The 21,957-nt window shown below is 39.1% G+C and overlaps 1 protein-coding gene across 2 annotated transcripts in view; it reads left to right on the top strand.

Annotated features, from left to right (window-relative positions):
* Positions 1–5,272: 5,272 nt before the first annotated feature.
* Positions 5,273–21,957, top strand: part of LOC128743215 (protein ROP) — a 94,020-nt gene continuing 77,335 nt past the window's right edge. Inside the window, exons 1-2 of one of the 2 annotated variants that reach the window (XM_053839745.1) lie at positions 5,273–5,347; positions 5,970–6,131. In XM_053839745.1, the coding sequence (XP_053695720.1) occupies positions 5,320–5,347; positions 5,970–6,131 (190 nt within the window). In that variant the 5' untranslated portion in view covers positions 5,273–5,319. Of the gene's footprint in view, positions 5,348–5,510; positions 5,556–5,969; positions 6,132–21,957 lie in introns of those variants that run through there. The other variant, XM_053839746.1, reaches the window with a different exon arrangement.

The following is a 21,957-nucleotide window of genomic DNA, read 5'->3' as shown; positions in this document are numbered from 1 at the left end:
GTATTTCGTCGGCAGGAAAATTTTCTATTGGGCAATTTGACAATGTAGTTCCCGTATCCAAGACACGAACCAGCAACATGTTTGCCACCCAAATATCCATGAAACACCAGCGACACTGGCATTCTATATATATTGATTATACTGGTGAATCGCCCTATTTCGCTTCCTACGAATCGGCCGATTCTTGCAACATTTACCAGCCTACCCTTATGGGAGTTTTACAGGGGCATATACCGATTCGCATGTATACAGAATCTACCGACTAGAACCGACTACGTTGGCAGTTTAGTAGGGTGATCATTTAGAGCCGACCTACGGAACCAGACGAAATAGGCTGATTATTCGGGAGATAAAATTTATCGATTCAGACGAAATAGGTGGATTGATTGGTGCATGCAATTGGGCTCCCTACTAAAATCGATCAAATCGGAGGACGAATCGGATGACGAAATAAGTAAATCAAACTAAATAGGCGAATGAATCGAGGCAGAAAGTTATGCAACCTACGGAACCAGACGAAATAGGTGCATTAATTGGTGTATGCAATTGGGCTCCCTACTAAAACCGAGCAAATCGGAGGAGGAATCGGATGACGAAATAAGTAAATCAGACTAAATAGGCGGATGAATCGATGCAAAAAGTTATGCAATCTTCGGAACCAGACGAAATAGGTTGATTAATCGGGATTTAAAATTGATCAATAGAAACGAAATAGGTGGATTAATAGGTGTATAATATTAAACACCCCAATCGATCGGAAATCACACTCTCCTTGTTCTTTTATCTTTTATTCAAAAAATTAGTGCACAATAAAAATTAAAATTAATAAAGGACTTGCTTGTAACTTACGTAAATAGTAGGCACTCCTGCCGGCCAGCACTAAACCTGGCTCTCAGTCTCTGCTTTCTTGCCAGTGCGATTCTGGTCAAGCCGTATCTCCTCGTCAGATGGCATTAGCAGGTAGACTTTTTCTTTGTCCTGAAACTCAGATCTTTATTAGCGTAAATTTAATAAAGCGTTAAAATTATTCATCGCAATACTCAATACCTTATGGCTCCTCGGCCGGTTCAGTAGCAGCAAAAATTTTACCAGTACGGACGCCCTGTCGGAATCAGAGCGGCTAAACTTGGGTTAGACCCAAGTTTGGCAGCTGCTTCCTTGAAAAGTTTACAATCTGCGTTTTATCTTTTGCAATGGCCTCCGATGGTACCGTAATTTTCAATTGCAAATAAAGCACAATTCAAACCGCACGTTCCTACGAAAACACATTATTAAAATTGTGGACTAAATAATTACACTCGAAAATAGTATACTTACCAACTATTAATGCAAACTCCACGAACATCATCCCGTAACGCCATTTTCTCGATACTCAGATTTGTCAACAGTTATATACAGGTATTTATATACAGAATCATTCTATTTTTTGATTGATTTAATAGAGACCCTACGATCACAGATTAAATTCGCCAATAAATCGGGTGACGAGTCAGGTGACCAAAACCGATCCCGTTTGATGATTGGTCAGTACTCTTAGTTGGCAAACTAATCCTTGCAGCCTAAATCGACTCTTTGACCGATTTAATCAATACCCTACGATAACAGATTAAATTTGCCAATAAATCGAGTGACGGCTCGGGTGACGAAAACCGATCCTGTTTGATGATTGATCGGTGCACTTAATTGGAAAACTAATCCTTGCAGCCTAAACCGACTATTTGACCGATTTAATCGATATCCTACGATAACAGATTAAATTCGCCAATAAATCGGGTGACGGCTCGGGTGACGAAAACCGATCCCGTTTGATGATTGATCGATGAACTTAATTGGCAAACTAATCCTTGCAACCTGTACCGACTCTTTGACCGATTTAATTGACACCCTACGAAAACAGATTAAATTCTCCAATAAGTCGGGTGACGAAATGAACCTACCTACGAAACCCGACTATGTAGGTTGATTAGCAGGTTGATGTCTTAAGCACCCTATTTCGTTGGTAGACGCGTAAAATGCCATCTGTCAAACTTTTTATGGGGTAGTGTTGCAAGAGAAGAGTGTCAGATTTGATGTATGCAGAGTTGTCAAAAAGATTGTACGCATATTACGAACACAATTTATAGCGGCCACCATTATAGCGCGTAAAAAGCTGGATAATGGCGGACGCTATAAATTGTGTTCGTAATATGTGATCAATCTTTTTGACAACTCTGCATACATCAAAACTGGGCACTCTTCTCCTGTACGGCAGTGTTGCTCTTTCTTTCGTTTACGCAAAAGAAGGAAGGCAATAGTTTTGTTTACATTTCACATAGAGTGACTGTATACAGAGTGGCGACAATGTCAAAATTGGAATGATAATTATCTGTCAGTGTCATTCCAATCGAGCAGATGACCTATCCAATAGATCATTACACGGGAGCTCCTAACCACACTTTTTTGACAGCACTTGGTGGTTTGTTTACATGGTGTTAAAGTTTGAATTGAGTTTTCTATCTTTGTCCGGCAGATAACGATAAAAAATTTTAGTTTTTATTTAAGAGAAAGTACCTTACATGCAGTTTAAAGCACCTGATGCAGTAATCCTTCACGAAATTTCAAATCGAAACCGCTGGATGTGATAAAAAACATGTAAACAAACCACCTAGTGGTGTCATTTGACGGCAAAATGACGTCATCGCAAAATGATCTACACGTATGCAGGAAAAAGAAAGAAAAACCTTGGAAAAACCGCATTGCATACATTTGGGATGACTTGTCGCCACTCTGTATATAGTCACTCTAGCGGCCACCATTATCCAGCTTTCCACGAGCGATAATGGCGGATATTGAGCACAAGTGGGCACAATCTTTTGACATTCATTGGAGAAGCGTCGAGTTCGCCCTGACGGAGTTACTATGGATACATTCATGATTGTTTGTTGTTCGAGTGTAAAAATGTAAACATTGTTTAATTTTGCAGATCAGCTGAAGTGGAACATAACTAAACGGATTCAAACTTTTATAGTGGTTTGCGGCCATAATTTGCTGAAGGCACTGGCTCAGAATACTTTTTCACAATCGCGAATTAAACATTCGAAACATTACACATTAACGCAAACATTAACTTCATGTTGGTCGAGCCGTTGTCAAGTTTGCTCTCGAACAGCGTCTCGACTTGATAAGAAACTTTCCGTTGCGTATTTGGACATTCTCCCTGAAATTTGCGAAAACTGGAAAGCCACAATCCATAAAACTTGTTGTCCGTTCAATCATGTTCCTCTTTAGCTGATCTGCAAAATTGAACAATGTTTACATTTTTACATTCGAACAACAAACAATCATGAATGTATCCATAGTAACTCCGTCAGGGCGAACTCGACGCTCCTCCAATGAATGTCAAAATATTGTGCCCACTTGTGCTCAATATCCGCCATTATCGCTCGTGGAAAGCTGGATAGTAACTATCCAGCTTTCCACGAGCGATAATGGCGGTTATTGAGCACAAGTGGGCACAATCTTTTGACATTCATTGGAGGAGCGTCGAGTTCGCCCTGACGGAGTTACTATGGAAACATCCATGATTGTTTGTTGTTCGAGTGTAAAAATATCCAGCTTTTTACGCGCTATAATGGTGGACGCTATAAATTGTGTTCGTAATATGCGAACAATCTTTTTGACAACTCTGCATACATCAAATCTGACACTCTTCTCTTGCAATACTACCGTGCTCTTTCTTTCGTTTACGCCAAAGAAGGAAAGCAAAAATGTGCGTGATGTAAACAAAACTATTGCTCTCCTTCTTTTGTGTAAACGAAAGAAAGAGCAACACTGCCGTACAGGAGAAGAGTGCCCAGTTTTGATGGATGCAGAGTTGTCAAAAAGATTGTTCGCATATTACGAACACAATTTACAGCGTCCGCCATTATAGCGCGTAAAAAGCTGGATAAACATTGTTTCATTTTGCAGATCAGCTGAAGTGGAACATAATTGAACGGATTCAAACTTTTGTAGTGGTTTGTGGCCACAATTTCCTGAAAGCACCGGCTCACGATACTTTCTACAATCGTGCGAATTAAACATTCGAATGCACTCAGAGGCAAACGTGAACATTGAACTTCATATTAGTCGAACCGTTGCCAAGTTTGCTCTCGAACAGCGTCTTGTTTTGATAGAAACTTTCCGCTGCGTATTTGGCCATTCTCCCTGAAATATCCGAAAACTGCGAAGCCACAATTCATAAAACTTGTTGTCCGTTCAATTATGTTCCTCTTTAGCAAAATCAATTTTGATCTGCAAAATTGAACAATGTTTACATTTTTACATTCGAACCTTGATTCGAACAACAAACAATCATGGATGTTTCCATAGTAACTCCGTCAGGGCGAACTCGACGCTCCTCCAATGAATGTCAAAAGATTGTGCCCACTTGTGCTCAATAACCGCCATTATCGCTCGTGGAAAGCTGGATAGGCAAAAGGTGCACCCAAAGTTGTGGCATGTTAGAGTGACTATATATATAGAGTGGCGATAATTGGCATGACAATTATCTGTCAGTGTCATTCCAATCCTACGGGGTGAAGTGGCTGTCAAATTCATACATTTTCGATGTCCCACGCATAGGTACCAAAATGTTAACTTTGACAGGAACCAAAAAATGTGCTGGGAATTCCCCTTTACCGAGGACCATTTGAAAGTTGCTCTCTTCACTCCTACACGAGAAAGAGATAACAATACACCATGCCCTTGTTCCAGGAGGTTTCGTATGTATCCGTCTGTCGGTAGTATAGTTACTATATATATAGTTCGGCGGATAGAAAACCAGGCGAATTGGCATCCCTGATTTATGAAATTAAATTTGAAATTATGGTGAAATGTGCAGGTTTTTACGAAAAATAATCACTGGCGGGTGTTGAAAATGACTAGTTCTATGAAAATAAAGTGTGTTTTTTTTAACATTACTCCTGCATTTTGGATTTTGAAAAGCTTTTGGCTCCGCTTTTGACGTTTATTTGGCTCCCGATTTTCTATCCGCCGAACTATATATATAGTAACTATACTTTTGCCCCATGCCATGCATACTGGCCGTAGAGTGACTATATACAGAGTGGCGACAATGTCAAAATTGGAATGATAATTATCTGTCAGTGTCATTCCAATCGAGCAAACAACCTATCCAACGCGTATGAAGGAAAGAGAAAGAGAAACCTAGGATAAACCGCATTGCATACATTTGGGATGACTTGGCGCCACTCTGTATATAGTCACTCTAACTGGCCGTACTGTTGTTAGTTAGTCATCTCTCAGTCAGTACCTAGTGAAGTGAGGTAGACATTCAGCATGGCGTTAAAATTGCTTGTTGGTCAAAGTGAGTAATTATTCCTTGAATTCAGTTTTAAACCGATTGCTAACATTGGCGTATATTGTTTATCAAATCTCAATCAATGATCTCGTGTTTTTTTTCCATTTTCACATCAGATGAAATTTTGGAGATTGATTAGATTAATTGTAATGTTTACGTTTTTTTAGCTTAAATGTTTTCATTTTTTCGATTTGTGCCTAAAAGCATCAAACGCGTAGGTAGTAGCAAAAATAAGTAATTTCTAAATAAAATTGTAAAACTTTAACAAATTTATGAAATTTACTGTGACTTCCTCAATACGTATAATATATTATATTGATTTTTCATTTTCTGTCTTGCGCAAAGAGCATGAGTGTACCTAAGAGCAGGAAATAGTCACCTTTCACGAATTTGCGTATTTTTAAATTTTTGCTGAAACACAGATAATTCATTAAATAACAAACAATTACGTTAAAGAAGTTTTAAAGTTATATTTGCCCAGCAACCTAATTTATAGCTCTGTTGTATGAGAAGAAAAAAAAACAATTTAATTGATTTCGCTCGTTAACATTTTAAATCTGATTGTAAATGTAATACCGGTTTTCTCTATAAATAATAGAACCTAATAATGTATTTTGTATTTTTATAGAAATTATGAACGAAGTAGTTCGTTACAAAAATCCAGCTGGTAAAACACAGGCAAGCGGAAAACCTGGAACCGAATGGAGAATATTGATAGTAGATCAACTAGCAATGAGGATGGTATCAGCGTGTACTAAAATGCATGAAATTAGTGCCGAAGGTGTTACACGTAAGTGTCTTTATAATAAAACTGCGATACAAATAGACATTTGTTTTTAGAAAAAAGATCACTTGCAAAACGTTGAAGCAAAACCTGGGTGTTTCATTCTATCTTCGAAACCCGATTTGCTTTTATAGGATAGACTTCGCAATCAGCTGTTAGCGTATTGGGACAACTGCGGGGTTAATGCTAAGATGCTAAATCCTAATTGTTCCAAAACGTTTATTACCCTTAAAGAGGACGCTGTGCAAAATTTTAGCTTAATTGAAGTCCGGTTGTCGAAACTAAAAATGATTGATTTTGAGTCGATGCAATATTAAACCCTTTTTTCCAGGAGGAATATGCATTTCATTGATAAAAATTTTCCTGATAAACAAAACTGCTGAATTTCGACGTTGCTGTATATTCGTTTCGAAAAATTTATAATGCTTCCAAAGAGGTCCTGAATATCATTTTAAGTTCCGTGCAGTGGACTATAGTTACTATATATATAGTTCGGCGGATAAAAAAACGGGAGCCAATCAAACGTCAAAAGCTAGTGCTATTGCAGATTGCAAGAAAAATCCTCACATCGCGATTATCTTAACTGTTGAACCAAACCATCAAAAGATCACCGCAGAGCAGATTTCTGCAATTTGATGCATGAAAATTTGCTAAATCAATTGTTTTTCATCAAACCCATGCTACAAAACTGTTATTTTGTAGAACTGCAAACCATAAAACCTAAATTTTAATATTGCGTTTAGCTCGCGGTTATCTCCTGAGTGCGTTATCACCGCCGCTGCAGGCGGATTTTTCATAACCGCCGCAATAGTGCTTTCTAGTGAAAGCAACGCTTAGTAAAATTATCAACATTTCAAGATTTAACTGACATTTTTGGTTCAGAGATCAATTGTCATTTCGAATTCGTTGATACTGATATTTGATATTCGGTTTTGGAGATGGAATAATGATTATCTGTTTCAATAATATTGTAATATGCGATTAAAACAAGAGTCAAATCAAGAGCGTAAAATTATCTCTGAGCTCACATTAAAAAAAATTAACAAAATCACTTCAACCATTTCAAAACTTTTTGTTGAAAACAAATTCCTTCCTTCCTAAGTTACTAATTTAGAAATTTAATTTGGTATTTTAATAAGGTAAGTTTTGATGAGTTTGATAAATATTTTTAGTGTTTTCATAGTTTGAGCACTAAAGGGACTATAAACCAAATCATCATACCGTCAATTGACAGATACTGGCGCCCTTGTTTACATGTTGGAAAACTTTCCTTTCCATTTATAGCGAATGTAGCGTGTTTTTTAACATTTTACAGGCAAAATGGCTTTTAAATTTAATCCTAATGCTGTTTAAACTCGGTTTAAACAACAAACTTGCCGTTTAAACACATGAAACTTTTTTGGATTCTGCGGTCTGTTTGTAAACAAGGGCGCCAGTATCTGCCAGATGACGTCACCTTGATTTGGTCTATTAGTTTTAAATTTTTTTTCTGGGGAGTTTACAGTGTGACACATATGTATTTGAACAAAAACAAAGTCACATTTTTGTCCATAAAGACTTTATTTCGGATTTCTGTTTTAGAAGTTGTTTACCCATAGATTCAGAACGCAAAAAACATTCAATCGCTGGCCTTTTGCCCGGATAACACACTTCAAACGCTTTTTAAAGTTGTTACATGCGGCACGCACTACTTCCATCGGAATATCATCCCACATCTTGTTGATAACTAACTTAAATTCGTCCAAATTATGATATTTATTATCCTTGAGCTTCTGCTGCATGTACCACCATATACACAAATTCAGTGGGTTCAAATTAGGAAAACTTGGAGGCCATTCGTTTTTCGGTATGAAATTCGTCAGATTGGCTTTGCACCACGTCTGCACAAGATGATTTGCAGTGCAAAGTTGCAGTTTGCAGTTGCTGTTGAAAGCAATAATATTCTTTACCATACACTCCCCGAACGTAAGGCATCAAATTTTGTTCTAAGACGATTTGTAGATAATATTTTGCATTAACTTTCACATCCTTGTCAATAAATACAAGAGGAAGTTTCCTTCTCTTTGAAATGCCTCCTCATGCCAAGACTGCTGATGAATTTTGGTATCGTGGTACATTCCGTTTGTGCTTTAGAACATCGATGATCGAAACCGACCACAACCGATCATTTTAATTTTTTTTTCTCATCAGAAAAGTTCACTTCGCGATCACCGTGCCGACGGAGCAGCAGTTCGCATCTTTCCTGCCGTTTTTGTTTTGTTGCTTCCGTTAATCCATGGATGGGATCCATGTAATTTCACATCTAGATCCATTTTCAAAATTCGACGAAGAGATTTCCTGTTCATATTCAGCTCAACTGCCATTTTCCGTGCGGACCGGTCGCAACTATAAAAAATTCACTCTCGAGTAGCCTTTATGACCTCTGCAGTTCTAACGCTTCGTTTTCTTCCGGGTTTTTTACTCACGAAAAATAGTGCTACATGCAGCACCATTTGGGAATTTACTTATTATCAACGACCGTAACTTGAACATTGGTACGTGTACACCGAACGAGACACAATAAGAAAATGAAACTACATCAAGTAAGACTTAAATCATGATGAGACACGCACATGATATTAGTATATGATTGTATTAATTGTATATGCCGTTGCAAGCCCTCCCATGGGTAGGTGGTTTGTCGCGCACTTCGGCACTCTTAAACTTAATTCCGCATGTAGAATGTAATATAGTATTGCATAATTTAGCTTTATGTGTAGCATGTGTCTCGTAAAGAGGAATGGAGCGAAATTGAACGGATTTGATTTTAAATTCAATCCGTTTGGGCCGAAGCACCGGGAGGGCTTACTCAGTTCCCTAGATAAATTGCTGGTATGCACAGAAATTTCTCTAGAAAACTGAAACCAAATCCTACCCACCATTCATGAGATTTTGACTTACTAATGAAAATTAAAATTTATCGCTAGTTTGAACGAACGAGTGTTCAAAAATGATGTGATGTCTTTATTTGCGTAATCGAGACATTTTTTATGAGATTGCCATAGAATTTGTGGCTGTTATGCGATTATGGACAGCACAGCACTGAAAAATATACACACGCGTACATGTATACATGTGTATGCATGTATGAGTGTGCATGGGTGTATAGGTACGAATGAATATATGTTTGAGTGTTCTATGATGAGTCGGAAATTCTTCTTATACCTATGCTGCCAAACTACAATTATTAATGGGCAGGAAGTTATAGTCAGTAGCTGTGTTTCCTGTATCAGTTTCCTATGTTATTACTATTATTACTATAATATTGCTATCGTTGCTGTTACTGTCACCTCTATTGTATTGTTTTGGATGTAATTAATTATAATTATTTTTTTTCTCATTTCCCTCCTTTATTAGAATGATTTGCATGTCTTGTGACTAACCGCGTTAACGGTATTCAACTAACAACATAAAATGATCATGAATGACGCTGTTTGTCTCCCAAGGGCCCTCCTAATGCTGATGAGCCTCTGTCGGAGAGTCCATCAAGTCGAACGGTGGCAGCTCACCGGCGGCCTGCTCCTCTCCATTCTTGCGGCTGTCGTCGCGGTCGGACTTAGTGGATCTCTCGAAAAGCTTTATAGCCTCGATATATATTTTGTTCTGTCCATTGCCCAATGCTGGCAGACTTCAACTGAAATTCCATTTCTAACTAAATCTTTTTAGAGTTAAAACTTCTTCAAGTAAAAACAGGTATTCGATTCTCTGGTTGATTCAAGCGATAGCGAAGGGCTGTCCTCAATATACCATCATTCCCACTTCCTAAAATGGAGTCATAGTACATAATATATGGCCATGGTATGAGGATTTTTTTTTTCGATTCAATACCATCCTCACAGAATTATCAACGTCGTTAACATCTTATTAAGTCTTGCTTCAGTGACAGCTTGCACTTAAGACTTAACACGGCATATATACATATCTCCAAGTGAAGTTCTTCTTGATCCACCTCATCCCTTCTTAGTTACAGAATCATTTCAATTGACCACGGTCTGAAGAGCATACCGACAAATCGGTTGACTACCGCTACAAATATGCAATTAATGCCACCGGGAATAATACGAGCGAGTACCAGTCCCCATTATATCGCATCTGCTCTATTTTTCGGAAGTTCAAGTAGTTTTTCGATAGTTCTGAGCGATAATATTGCTCTTGAATAATATTCCGCACAAAATATTCGAAAATTTACGCCAACAGCTACTATACTGCAAAGATGGTAGATAAAGAAGCGGCTGTGGTTTTTAATGAGCATAGGTTGTTGAACAGCGCTGGGTCAATCGTGATGACATGGGTATTTGGGAGATGGGTAGCGTCCATCCTAGCGAGTAGTTAGTCGGTAGTAGCATAGGTGATGGACAGACATAGAATTCTCGTGATATTACTAACTCGAAAATTGCGATCAACATGTTGACTAAAAATTTCTTTTCTTTTCTTTTCTTTCTCTGCCTGATCTCTATCGCTTCTTCTCACGGCAACAATGTTGTCGTGAGGGGAGGCAAGAGATCAGCCACAGATGACTGCACTGGTGACAACGATGGAGAGGACGGCCGGCGTGGAGCCTGTTTTAGGCTTAATTAAGATCGACTACGAACAAGACGAGGAAACAAACCAAGGAAGGAGAAAACAAGATAAGTACAAGCCATCTTATTCTATATTCACCAAGTACACAATTATAACGAGCCAAGTTCTGTCACTCTTCTTCCTCCTCATTAATCCATAATCACCAACACATTATGGCGCTAGCGTTATCCGCAAGGGTTCTTTTATCATTATCACAACCACCTTATCTCAGCCCTGGACAGACTTGGCTCTAACTGCCCCACCTCGTGCTCCAAACAGAAACAGAATTAATTGTATATGCCGTTGCAAGCATAAAATGATTTTTGTTCGAATATATATGTGTCACACTGTTGATTTTTTACACATAGCTACCTACCTAACATCATAAATTCAGACATGTTATCTTTAGTTTTTGAGAAACAATTTTTAACAAAATAGTATTCGGATAATACAATGGAGACGCATAGCTCAGAGGTTAGTGGACCAGCCTTGGAGGGTGTATTCCTGATGGCGAATAGGACTGGAAAATGAAAACGTGGGATTTTTGTGGTTTCTGCCCAAGACCATGCCATGAATCGCATAACAGTCTCATTTTCTATGGAGTTTCCTATAAAAATGGGGCTGTTATGTGATTCACGGCAGTATATGTTATATGAGCATGGTTCAAGCTATACTGTAGCTGTATTTTCAACAGTGCAAAATTGTGATAAATGGCGGAAAAAAATTGAAAAAATGGCGAACAAAACTTTGTTTCCAAAACGCACGAAAAAGTCTACGTTTAGTGACGGAACGTTACCTGACATGTAAATTGGTATTTAAATGTAAAGTCTATCACAAAATTCGATAAGGAATCTGTAAACAACTTTGTAATATGTTTGTTTGAAACTAAGCCTATGAAATATTAAACCTGCGATATTTTGGCCTTGAAAGCATTCCAAATGACGATTTTGCGTTTTCCGACACATTCGATCCATAATATAATAGATTACAGAGTTTCACTTCATTTGGTCCAAATTTAGGTATAGGGGGTCATAATGGGTTAATGACGATTTCTACCATCAATGCAGCTTGAAAGATATGAACATTTCATATTTCATAATAGAGATTGCTGAAATTGATAAAAAATACCAGCCGTGCCGTGACTGGTGCTTTCGCGGAATTTTTCATCATACAATCTTGATTCCGTTTATTGTTTATTGTTTATTGTTTATATATAAAATTCATCTGACATTTGTGTCTTAATGAATAAACTAGTAGCTAATTTCTACGAAAAACATCTAGAAGACGGTCACGAAAGACATTGATGGACACGTTAAAGTCAAACATTTCGAATACTTCATTAAAACGATGACATATAACACGTATCGGTTCATTAGCACCAAACAAATGAGCCCGCGGCTCCAGGTACAAAAAGTTTCTTTGTCGTAGTGGTCGTATGGGAGCATATATGTTCAGCTGCTCTAACAACGCCGGGCAGTCGATGTGGTCGGTCAGAAGTTTAGCAGCAAAAACTGCTTGTGCGATTCGTCGTCTCAGTTCCAATGGCTGAATACCGAGAAGTCGGCAGCGGCTTTCGTACGGCGGCAAATTAGACGGATCGCTCCATGGGAGATGGCGAAGAGCATAGCCGACGAATTTTTTCTGTACCATTTCAATCCTGCGTGACCAATTTGCGTGAAATGGGCACCACACAACAGAACTAATTTCGAGGATTGATCTCACAAGCGAACAGTACAGCGATTTCAAGCACAGTGGGTCACGAAACTCATCCGCAATCTTGAAAATGAATCCCAGCTGTCGGTTGGCCCTCGAGATTATGTTTTCGTAGTGGTTCTTGAACGTAAGTTCATTGTCTAGTAGCACTCCCAGATCCTTTATGCACTGTACACGAAGAAGACGATGGTCGGCAATAGTGTAGCTATATTCAACGGGCGTACGTTTTCGGTGAAACGAAATCACATTACACTTCTCTATGCTTAACGTCAAGCGGTTTCTAGCACACCAATCCACAAATATATTCAAGTACTCTTGCGGCTCCGCGCGGTCACTCAGGCAAGTAATGACTTTAAAAATTTTAGTGTCGTCGGCATAAAATAATCGGCAGCCATGTGAGAGCAAAAGTAAGACATCGTTTATAAAAATTGAAAATAGCAGTGGACCCAGGTTGCTGCCTTGTGGGACACCTGATTGATTAGAGAAACAGTTGGAGACAGCAGAGCCTATTTTGACACACAAACTTCTATTAGTCAAGTAAGATCTGAACCAGCATACGGCGTTTACAGATACACCTAATTTTTCCATTTTGCTAAGCAATATTCCGTGGTCGACTCGATCGAAAGCCGCTTTCAGGTCTAGGTAAATAGCGTCAGTTTGAGAGCTAGAATCCAAACTTTGTAGACAACGGGAAACAAATTGCATCAGGTTTGTGGTCACTGATCTTTTCGGAAAAAATCCGTGCTGGTCAACGTCAATATAGAGTTTACAGCAAGCAAACAAAGCGTCATTTATGATAATTTCGAATAATTTTGAGCAAGCGCACAATGACGTGATTCCGCGGTATTTAGTGATGTCTCGTTTGTCACCTTTTTGTGTATTGGAAACAGATAAGAAAACTTCCATTGGTCAGGAAATTTGCGCTGCTGTATCAACATATTAAAAAGTTTCGCGATTTGTGGACTAAGCACGTTACTGCATCGTTTCAAAAGAGCAGAGGGGATACCATCCGGACCAGCTGCATATGAAGTCTTCAGTTTACCCAGCGCGGCATTTACAATATCACTGTTAATATCCGGTAACTCAAACGAAAAAACATCACATGGCACTGCATTAGGGGAGACCAGATAGACTTGATCCCTTGGGACACTTGATCCATTCATTGTTTCTCAGTAAATACAATGTTGTTTTTATGCAGAAAAAAACAAAGTTGTACATTTCATTCAACTAACAAAATTGCAGAACAAAAATGTAATAAATTTTTGCATTGCAAAGAAAATATAATATAATAAGATTGCAACGGAATAATTCTCTATACTTCTTTTTTTAGTGAAGTCCAACTTTTTGGCTACGGAAAACTGCCTTGAAATTTTTGAATTACTTTTCAAACAAAAAATTAGCTAAACATGCTTATTCATTGATGCTGTATACATTTTACAATAAAACTTGTATATATTTTACAAAATTAATTTTCAGTAAAACTTACTACGGCAGGTACACTTGATCCACATAATTTCAGTGATACTTGATCCTTTTGTTAGGAAATGAAGAGCTTGGAGGCCGTTATGTCGTAAATAATAAAACGAACAATTCTCCATATCGTAAACATTCGTTATGTAAAAATCACGAATAGTTTGGAAATCCGGTCAGAACGACCGCAAAAATGTTCAATTTGAATGTAATGACACTTAAGCGATATGTGAGAGAGCGAAAAAATGCTTCTGAAAAGTTCATCTACCAACCGGACTACGGAGGAGCAACCTGTGCATTTTCCAAGGATGAAGAAAGACTGCTCGGACAAAGATTTCATTTGAACAAAACAACTCATCTTCTTTGAAGAATTCTATTAATCAGGTACCAAAATCGATGATTCCGTACAATACAATTATCATAACACCTGTAAATATAAAACCATTTCCGAAGGCATCACCATGTAAAAATATGCGAAGAGTAAGAAAACGAGGAGATACACATCCTTACAGATGCACCAACGAAATTGAAGCTGGAGGCCGCTCTGATTATTAAACAGGAAAAATATAATGCTTCGAAAATTAAAACCTAACGAAAAAGTTCTCGTCGCAAATTATAAAAGATGTCCAAAGCTATACTTTTACAGATCGATGCACTTAACGATTTCTATACACTTTTTATACTTTTGAATTAAACTGTTGTACACTAAATAATGACACTATATGAACTAGGCCTATTTTAATAAAACTTTCAAATGAAAGTTGAGCTTTAAAAATATATATTTGCAAATGGATCAATTGTGCCTAGACGGGGGATCAAGTCTCCCGCATATTTTGAATATGTACAATTTTCTGTACTTTCCAAAATATCTCATATCTTTTGTTAAGCGCTACGTATCACTAATTGATAAATTGTAGGTAGTAAGCTGTATTGTAAACTGCCGAAAAATTGAAAACCCAGGTTTTTTTTCTAGTAGACTTTTGAGAAATATACATAAAACAAAATGGGGATCAAGTCTCCCTTGTTTCCCCTACTGGCTTCTTCAATTTCTGTAGCAGATGCGATGGAATCGGTAAATACATGTTTGAAATGCTCGGCAAAAAGGTCACATTTGTCTCCTTCACTATTAGCGATGCAGTTGCCCATAAACATAGAAGAGGGTAATCCACATTATTTTCGTTTCGCGTTCACAAACGACCAAAATTGTTTAGGCTGCATGCGAAGACGATCTTGAATGCGATTCACATAGCAATTGTAAAGATAACGATTGTAACTACGATACCGGTTGCTTGCAGTGTTGAACCGATGTTTGTAATACGGTGAGCGATGGCAGCAATATTTTCGCAACGCGGCCGATCGAAGACGCTTAAGCGAACGTAGGCGTGCATTGGACCATGCTGGCTTCCGTAATGGTCCACATACTGGAACTACCCGATTGGTGACATTTTGAATGGCACTGCTAAAAGAACAAACCGCATCGTCGATACTAGAGGTATCCAAAAGAGCATTCCAATCAACCTCAGAGAAGGCTGCACAGAGTTCGATGTAGTCGGCCCGACGAAAATTCAAAATTGAGCTCTGCGACGGCTGGTCATACCGCACAGGTAATAGGATATTAAGTGACGCAATTATAGCAGGGTGAACAGCTTCTAAATCGACCAGTGCCTCGTGTGCCACAGATACGTCACAGTATTACATAGCCAATTCGTTTGCAAGAACAAGATCAAGCATGCGACCGTCCCGATTCAAAATTGTGTTGATTTGAGTCAGCCCATGCAAACTGAAACCATCTAGCAGGGCACAGCAGCAAAGAGGCATTTGCGACCGTAATGTATTCGCTATAGGCAGACCATTGTTTGTAATGTGCCAGCTCCAACCAGACTGGTTGTAGTCACCGAATAGTAACGCCAGTGTATGAGGATCCTTACACATCAGTACTGCTCCTATTGAATCGATATGCTGTTGAATGAGCTGAGGATCAGATTTTCGATCGGGTGGCAAATATATAACGCCTACGCTGACGACCGAACACGATGTTTCGATGATCACCCATAATTGTTCAAGAGTGTCGAAGATAGGAGCGGTATCAATGCGGCAATTTAGATTGTTAGAAACAGCAATCAGTACGCCTCCACCCCGTGTTTTTCGACTAGTTCGATGAGAGCGGTCATTCCTAAATACAGTGTAGAGATCACCAAATAGTTGCGTTGAGAAAATGCGATCGTCGAGCCACGTCTCGGTGAGTGCTATCACGTCGTAGTCTCCTTCAGAAACCGCCAGAAAGAAGGAGTCGATTTTTGTACGCAACCCGCGCACATTGTGGTAATAAATCCGCAACCGATGTGGTGGAGAAGCTGACCCGTGATTTGAAATACTGGAATGCAAGGAATCATCAGGTACCGACAGCTCTGGAATACAATCATACTTGCCTGAGGACACAGGCTGGAAGACCCCGTCACCACTTCCGAACACAGGACCGGGACGACGATTGTGGCAGGTTTCTACAGCTAGCTCGACTGTGTCAGAGGGATCAGGGGCTTCCATAATGCCTGTAAAAAATTGTCCCGGATCCAAAACAGCAACAGCAGGAATATTAAAACAGCACGTGGACGAGGTCAAAGTTTTATCAGAAATGCAAGCATTCCGATCATCAGCAGTTAAGAATAATTGCATGGCATCAATCATACAGCTTCGGGCGGATTTATCACTTCCATCGATCCAGTATATCGGTTTTTTAGCATATCAATGAATTCCCGGAATAATAGTCCAGTTGGCCAGGAAGAGGCAGTCAAAGCTAAATGCTTGAGCTGTGGATCCAATCCGATTTTGTACGATACAAATGTTAAGTTGCACGAGTCAATTCCTTTTGGAACCAAACGAGTGACGTCAAAAGTGTCGGTTTCATTTAGACCTAAACAGCGAGACACAACTTTCGTAACATCAGCATTGGTTATTGTCGGTTGAAAGCCGGATAAATACAGCCACCATCTAGCCGGACGGGGAGCGGGAGTAATAGACGTAACCGACAGATCACTAAAATCGATCGTGCTGGTGCCACGGTCAGTCGAATCACGTGCAGCTCGATCAGAATCAGCTCGTCGGCGTTTAACACCCGGTTTGGGCCATGATGTGACAGTCGAGCTCTGTTCATTACGACTTTGCATAAGACGATCCACTTTATCGCTTAACGATCCATCGGTTTCAACCAACTGTTGGAATTGATTAGATACTGCATTATCTGGTGGTCCCGACACAGAATTTAACTTCTCGGCTAAATATGCACGGATGCTTCTTCCATTCAATTCCACTTTGCAGGCTGTGCAAATGAAGATAGCTTTCCCTTGATTGAACAGCTCTTTGTGTGCACTGCCGTTGAATCCACAACATTGCTGTCCGATGTGGAAAAGGGATTCGCAAAAGCCACAACCAGGGCTTGAAAAGGGATCGCAAGTTGAATGTGACTGCCGTGAATGCGAACTTGCCGCATTCAAACTCCGCTTTTTGAACGATCATTTGACTGTTTTTTTGAATCCAGTCAATCTCCCGCTTGCGCTGCTGCCGTCTTACAATTCATGCGGCATCTCTGCAGAAGCAAACAGTCAATCTCCCGTTTTGCTTTGCTCTTTGAGAATATAAACTGCAAACTGACTGGAAGCATACGGTGACGTATTTTTTCGTTTCTCTTTTTGTCTCCAAATCGGCTGCTCACAGTAATAGTTTGTCACCCGGACGTCGGTCCGACGCAAGCAAAATATTCGTTTGTATTGGACGGAGTCCGACCGACTTCTTCCATGCACATGTAGTGGTTGTTTTTTGTAGTATTGAATCATACGATTGTGCGGTTGCTTTTCGTTAGCGTGGTGATTGCCAATCATTTGACTGTTTTGCAGGCATTCGCTGCTCCAAACGGTAAAGGCAACTTGAACGAAACAAAAATGTCAACAAATTTTAGAGCGCGGTCGTTCTGCTGCGTGCGATCGGCGTTTGACTGAGCAAACTGCCAGTTGTGTTATGCATAGCGTTCGTATTCCACCTCTAAACGGACGGTGTGAACTTGAATGCGCGTTGGTGTGACTGCGGTAGAAAAAAAGGATCGGTCGAAGCCCTGGCCACAACACACAGGCTCCAGATCGTTGATCGGTAGGTGACATTCTCCACACACTTTTGTATCCATTTTGCGTTGGATGCTGCCACGTACAAACAATAAGCGTTGGACCAAAAATGCACGTATGAGTCATACTGCTCACGACCAGAAGCACAATCGAAATTGATATCACACACGGTCGAACCGAACTAAACTTCAATTTGTGCAGATACTTATTCGTCCAAATAGCGGGATTTCACTGAATATAGAGATAAAATTAACGGTTTACACTATAAAATATTCAAAAAAAAATTTCCAAACACTCGAAAACGATGTAAACAACCATATAATATAATAAAACCAACGTTTTATTCTTTACTAGCTGACCCGAAAAACGTCGCATTGCCACAAAATAAACTGTATTGTTCATAAATCGTGAATCTCAGATGACCTTTGTCACAATCTCGAGTTTTGCAAGTTTCTGAGGAGTTCATGGGTGGTTTAATATACAAATTCTCCTCACAGTAAAGTAGAAAACAACTCCCCCCATTGCTTAGCCTAATAAAATAAAGCGGATAGCATTAAAACGCCATGATTATATAACATTTCGCCGAATACCGTTTTGCGGAACACCACTTCTCGGTTGACCATAACGCGGAATATAGAGTTTCGCAGAATACCATTTCGTGAAAAACCTTACGCGGGATGTACCATTTCGCGGAAAATGTTTTCGTGGAAAGTACCGTTTCGCAGGGGTTGTTCCAGTTGGAAGTTGAACTGTTTTATTATCGCAATATTATCGACATTCATCTTGTTTCTGCAACATCGACAATCATACTTTTGCATTATCGACATTTGTTCATATTCACCGTAGTGACATTTGTCCTGTTTAATCAACGTGCCTTTCTTCTGCTTTACCGATGCGACATTTGTACTGCACCCGCTTAGTCGACAACGATCTAGTTAGAACTTTATCTGCGCAGCCGTTTTTGTTCCAATACGAATTTGCACCATTTAATGGAACTCCCGTGGAACATCGAATGCGAGTGGTGGGGGTATTTACTTATGTACATTATTTATTTATTTATTTACTATTTGATGGGGCTTTCAACCGTTGGTTGGTTCGCCCCAATGTACATCATTATGTATTTTAATAAATCGCTTGTGCGATTTGTGCTCTTTAGGTTAAGACAGCGCTCCTTGTACGTTAGAATTTAAGTTTGAAGTGAAATATACCGCGTTTATATTCGATAACCAGTACCAGTGTTTTACTAGCAGTGTAGTCCAAAGGTGAAGAACAGTAATAGTCCTGACTCTAGTGCAAGTGTTTCCACCCCAGTGAGTCTGCAGAAGCAACCTAGTGCTCTGCAAGTAGTGATCCTGTGAAAGCAAGGTGTCCACCAGGAATCCTTATTCCGTTGCCTTGTTTGCTTCTTCCGACAGAAGCCGTACAGTCCATCTTGATTGTTCCACCGAAGAGGAACAGGGGTTATTCTCTCCTTACTCGTTGTCGCTCGTTCGGACCCAACTGAAAGAAATTAATAGAGGTTAGTAGACCTAGGAAAATAAATAAAATAATTGATAGTTTTTGGTGATCTTGTTTTTGACTAATGTTTTATGAAAGAGTCTAAAATTTCTCGAGTTCGATTAGTTTTTGAATTACGCAAGAATTTCTGCTTTATTTGTATTATGATAGTCCTTATCGCCCTACCACAGGGGTGAGGCGACTAAAACCATCATAAACAAATGCCTGCCTCCAAAACCCCCACATGTCAAATTTGGTTCCATTTGGTTGATTAGTTCTATAGTTTTGAGCAAATTTGTATATATTTCATTTCTATGGGAGCGTCCCTTTTTATAGAGGGAGGGGTCATAATTTACCGCCTGAAGAGAGGAGAGGTCTCAATGCGCCATAGAAAAGTTTCATTTGCTTTAGTTTCATTTAGTTTAGTTTCATTTGCTTGATTAGTTCTAAAGTTATGAGGAAATTTGTATTTCATTTGTATAGAAGCCCCCCCCCTCCTCTCCTAAAGTGGGGAGGGGACTCATCATAGAAAAAATTCTTGCCTCCAAAAACCTTCACATGCCAAATTTGGTTCCATTTGTTTGATTAGTTCTCGAGGTATGAAGAAATTTGTATTTCATTTGTATGGAAGCCCCCACTCTTAAAGGGGAGAGGGGTCATAATTCTCCTCATAAAGAAGGGAGGGGTCTCAATTCACCATAGAAAAAAATTGGCCTGCAAAAACACCCGCATGCTAAATTTGCTTCTATCTGCTTGATTAGTTCTGGAGTTATGAGGAAATTTGTAATTCATATGTATGGGAGCCCCCCTCCTAAAAAGGTAAGGGGTCCTAAGTCATAGAAATTCTTGTCTCCGAAAATACCCACATCCCAAATATGGTTCCATTTGATTGATTAGTTCTCGAGTTATGAGGAAATTTGTGTTTCATTTGTATAGGAGTCGCCCCCCCCCCTACTAAAATGGGGAGGGGTCCTAATTCACCGTAGAAAAAATTCTTGCCTTCAAAAACCTTCACATGCCAAATTTGGTTCCATTTGCTTGATTAGTTCTCGAGTTATGAGGAAATTTGTATATCATTTGTATGAAAGCCCCCCCCCCCCTCTTAAAGGGGAGAGGAGTCAAAATTCCCCTTCTAAAGAGGAGAGGGGTCTCAATTTACCATCGAAAAAATTCTTGTCACCAAAAACACCCACATGCCAAATTTTGTTCCATTTGCTGGATTAGTTCTCGAATTATGCAGAAATTTATGTTTCATTTGTATGGGAGCCCCTCCTCTTAGTGGAGGAAGGGTCTCTAACTATCATAGGTACCTTCCCTGGCCCCAAAAACTTCTACATGCAAATTTTCACGGCGATTGGTTTAGTAGTTTTCGATTCTATATGGAACATCCCGACAGACAGACAGACAGCCAGAAATCCATTTTTAGGGTATTGTCGTTATCGTCGGGCCACTGTTATGGTCGGGCCATCACGATTTTACAGTTTTAGTAACTCATGATATCTAAGATACAATCATTGTAAAACTTCTTACTGTGATAGCTAACTTTTCACAATATTGTGAGTTTCAATCGTGTATTCAAAACACCCGTACTGAATTCAGTGACTAAATCTTACAAAAAAATCAGTGGGGTTGTGTATAAGACACGACCGCATATATAGGTGACGCAGGACTACGTAAGTGTCTTTGTAGTGATAGTAGCATGTATTCATGCTTGTAATCATTCGATTCTTCATGTATACATGCTATATGCAACATATATACATGCTACATGCGTTGTAAGTAACATTTATCAAAGTAGTAACATTGCATACGTTCAATTCTCAAAAGATTGTACATTTGAGTCGCTCAGAAGGAAAGGGGTGTAAGTGACAAAAAGTATATTTCGAGAAAATCGGATCCAAAGTTAAGCTAGAAGTCAGCTAGAAAATTCGTCAGGTTAAAATACAAAACTAATGGCGCACTATGGTTCTGTTAACTTCACTTTATTAATTTCTATTGAAATCTTGGAAAAGCATTTTATAATTTTTGGGAGATATAAGACATTTTTGAAAATGTTATTTGCACTTACACACCCCTTTCCTTCCAAGCGAAACCCAACTTTTATTTTGCTCTTTTTTTCATGTTTCTAAAAAAGTCATTAAACGGTAAAATTTTGACATGAATTTTCTAGCATGCATAAAACCATGCTCAAAGTATCATTTCCTATCATTATCTCGATTTTTTCAATTTTGTCACTTACACCCCTTTCCTTCTAACCCCCTCATTTGAAAACAATTTAACAAAATCAAGAACACAAACTATTGCTTTCCTGCTACCTTACTGAAATTAAAGATTGTTTTTATTACCCTACCCATGATTCCCCACGTTGAAGGGATTTTACCAATTCAATCCTATTTTATCAACAGCACTACACTTCTAATGGAACGGCAACCATGCGTATT

Source organism: Sabethes cyaneus, chromosome 3 (assembly GCF_943734655.1).
Source record: "Sabethes cyaneus chromosome 3, idSabCyanKW18_F2, whole genome shotgun sequence".
Taxonomy (NCBI): Eukaryota; Metazoa; Arthropoda; class Insecta; order Diptera; family Culicidae; genus Sabethes; species Sabethes cyaneus.
The sequence above is the reverse complement of the archived record's forward strand: the minus strand, read 5'-3'. Positions and strand labels throughout refer to the sequence as shown.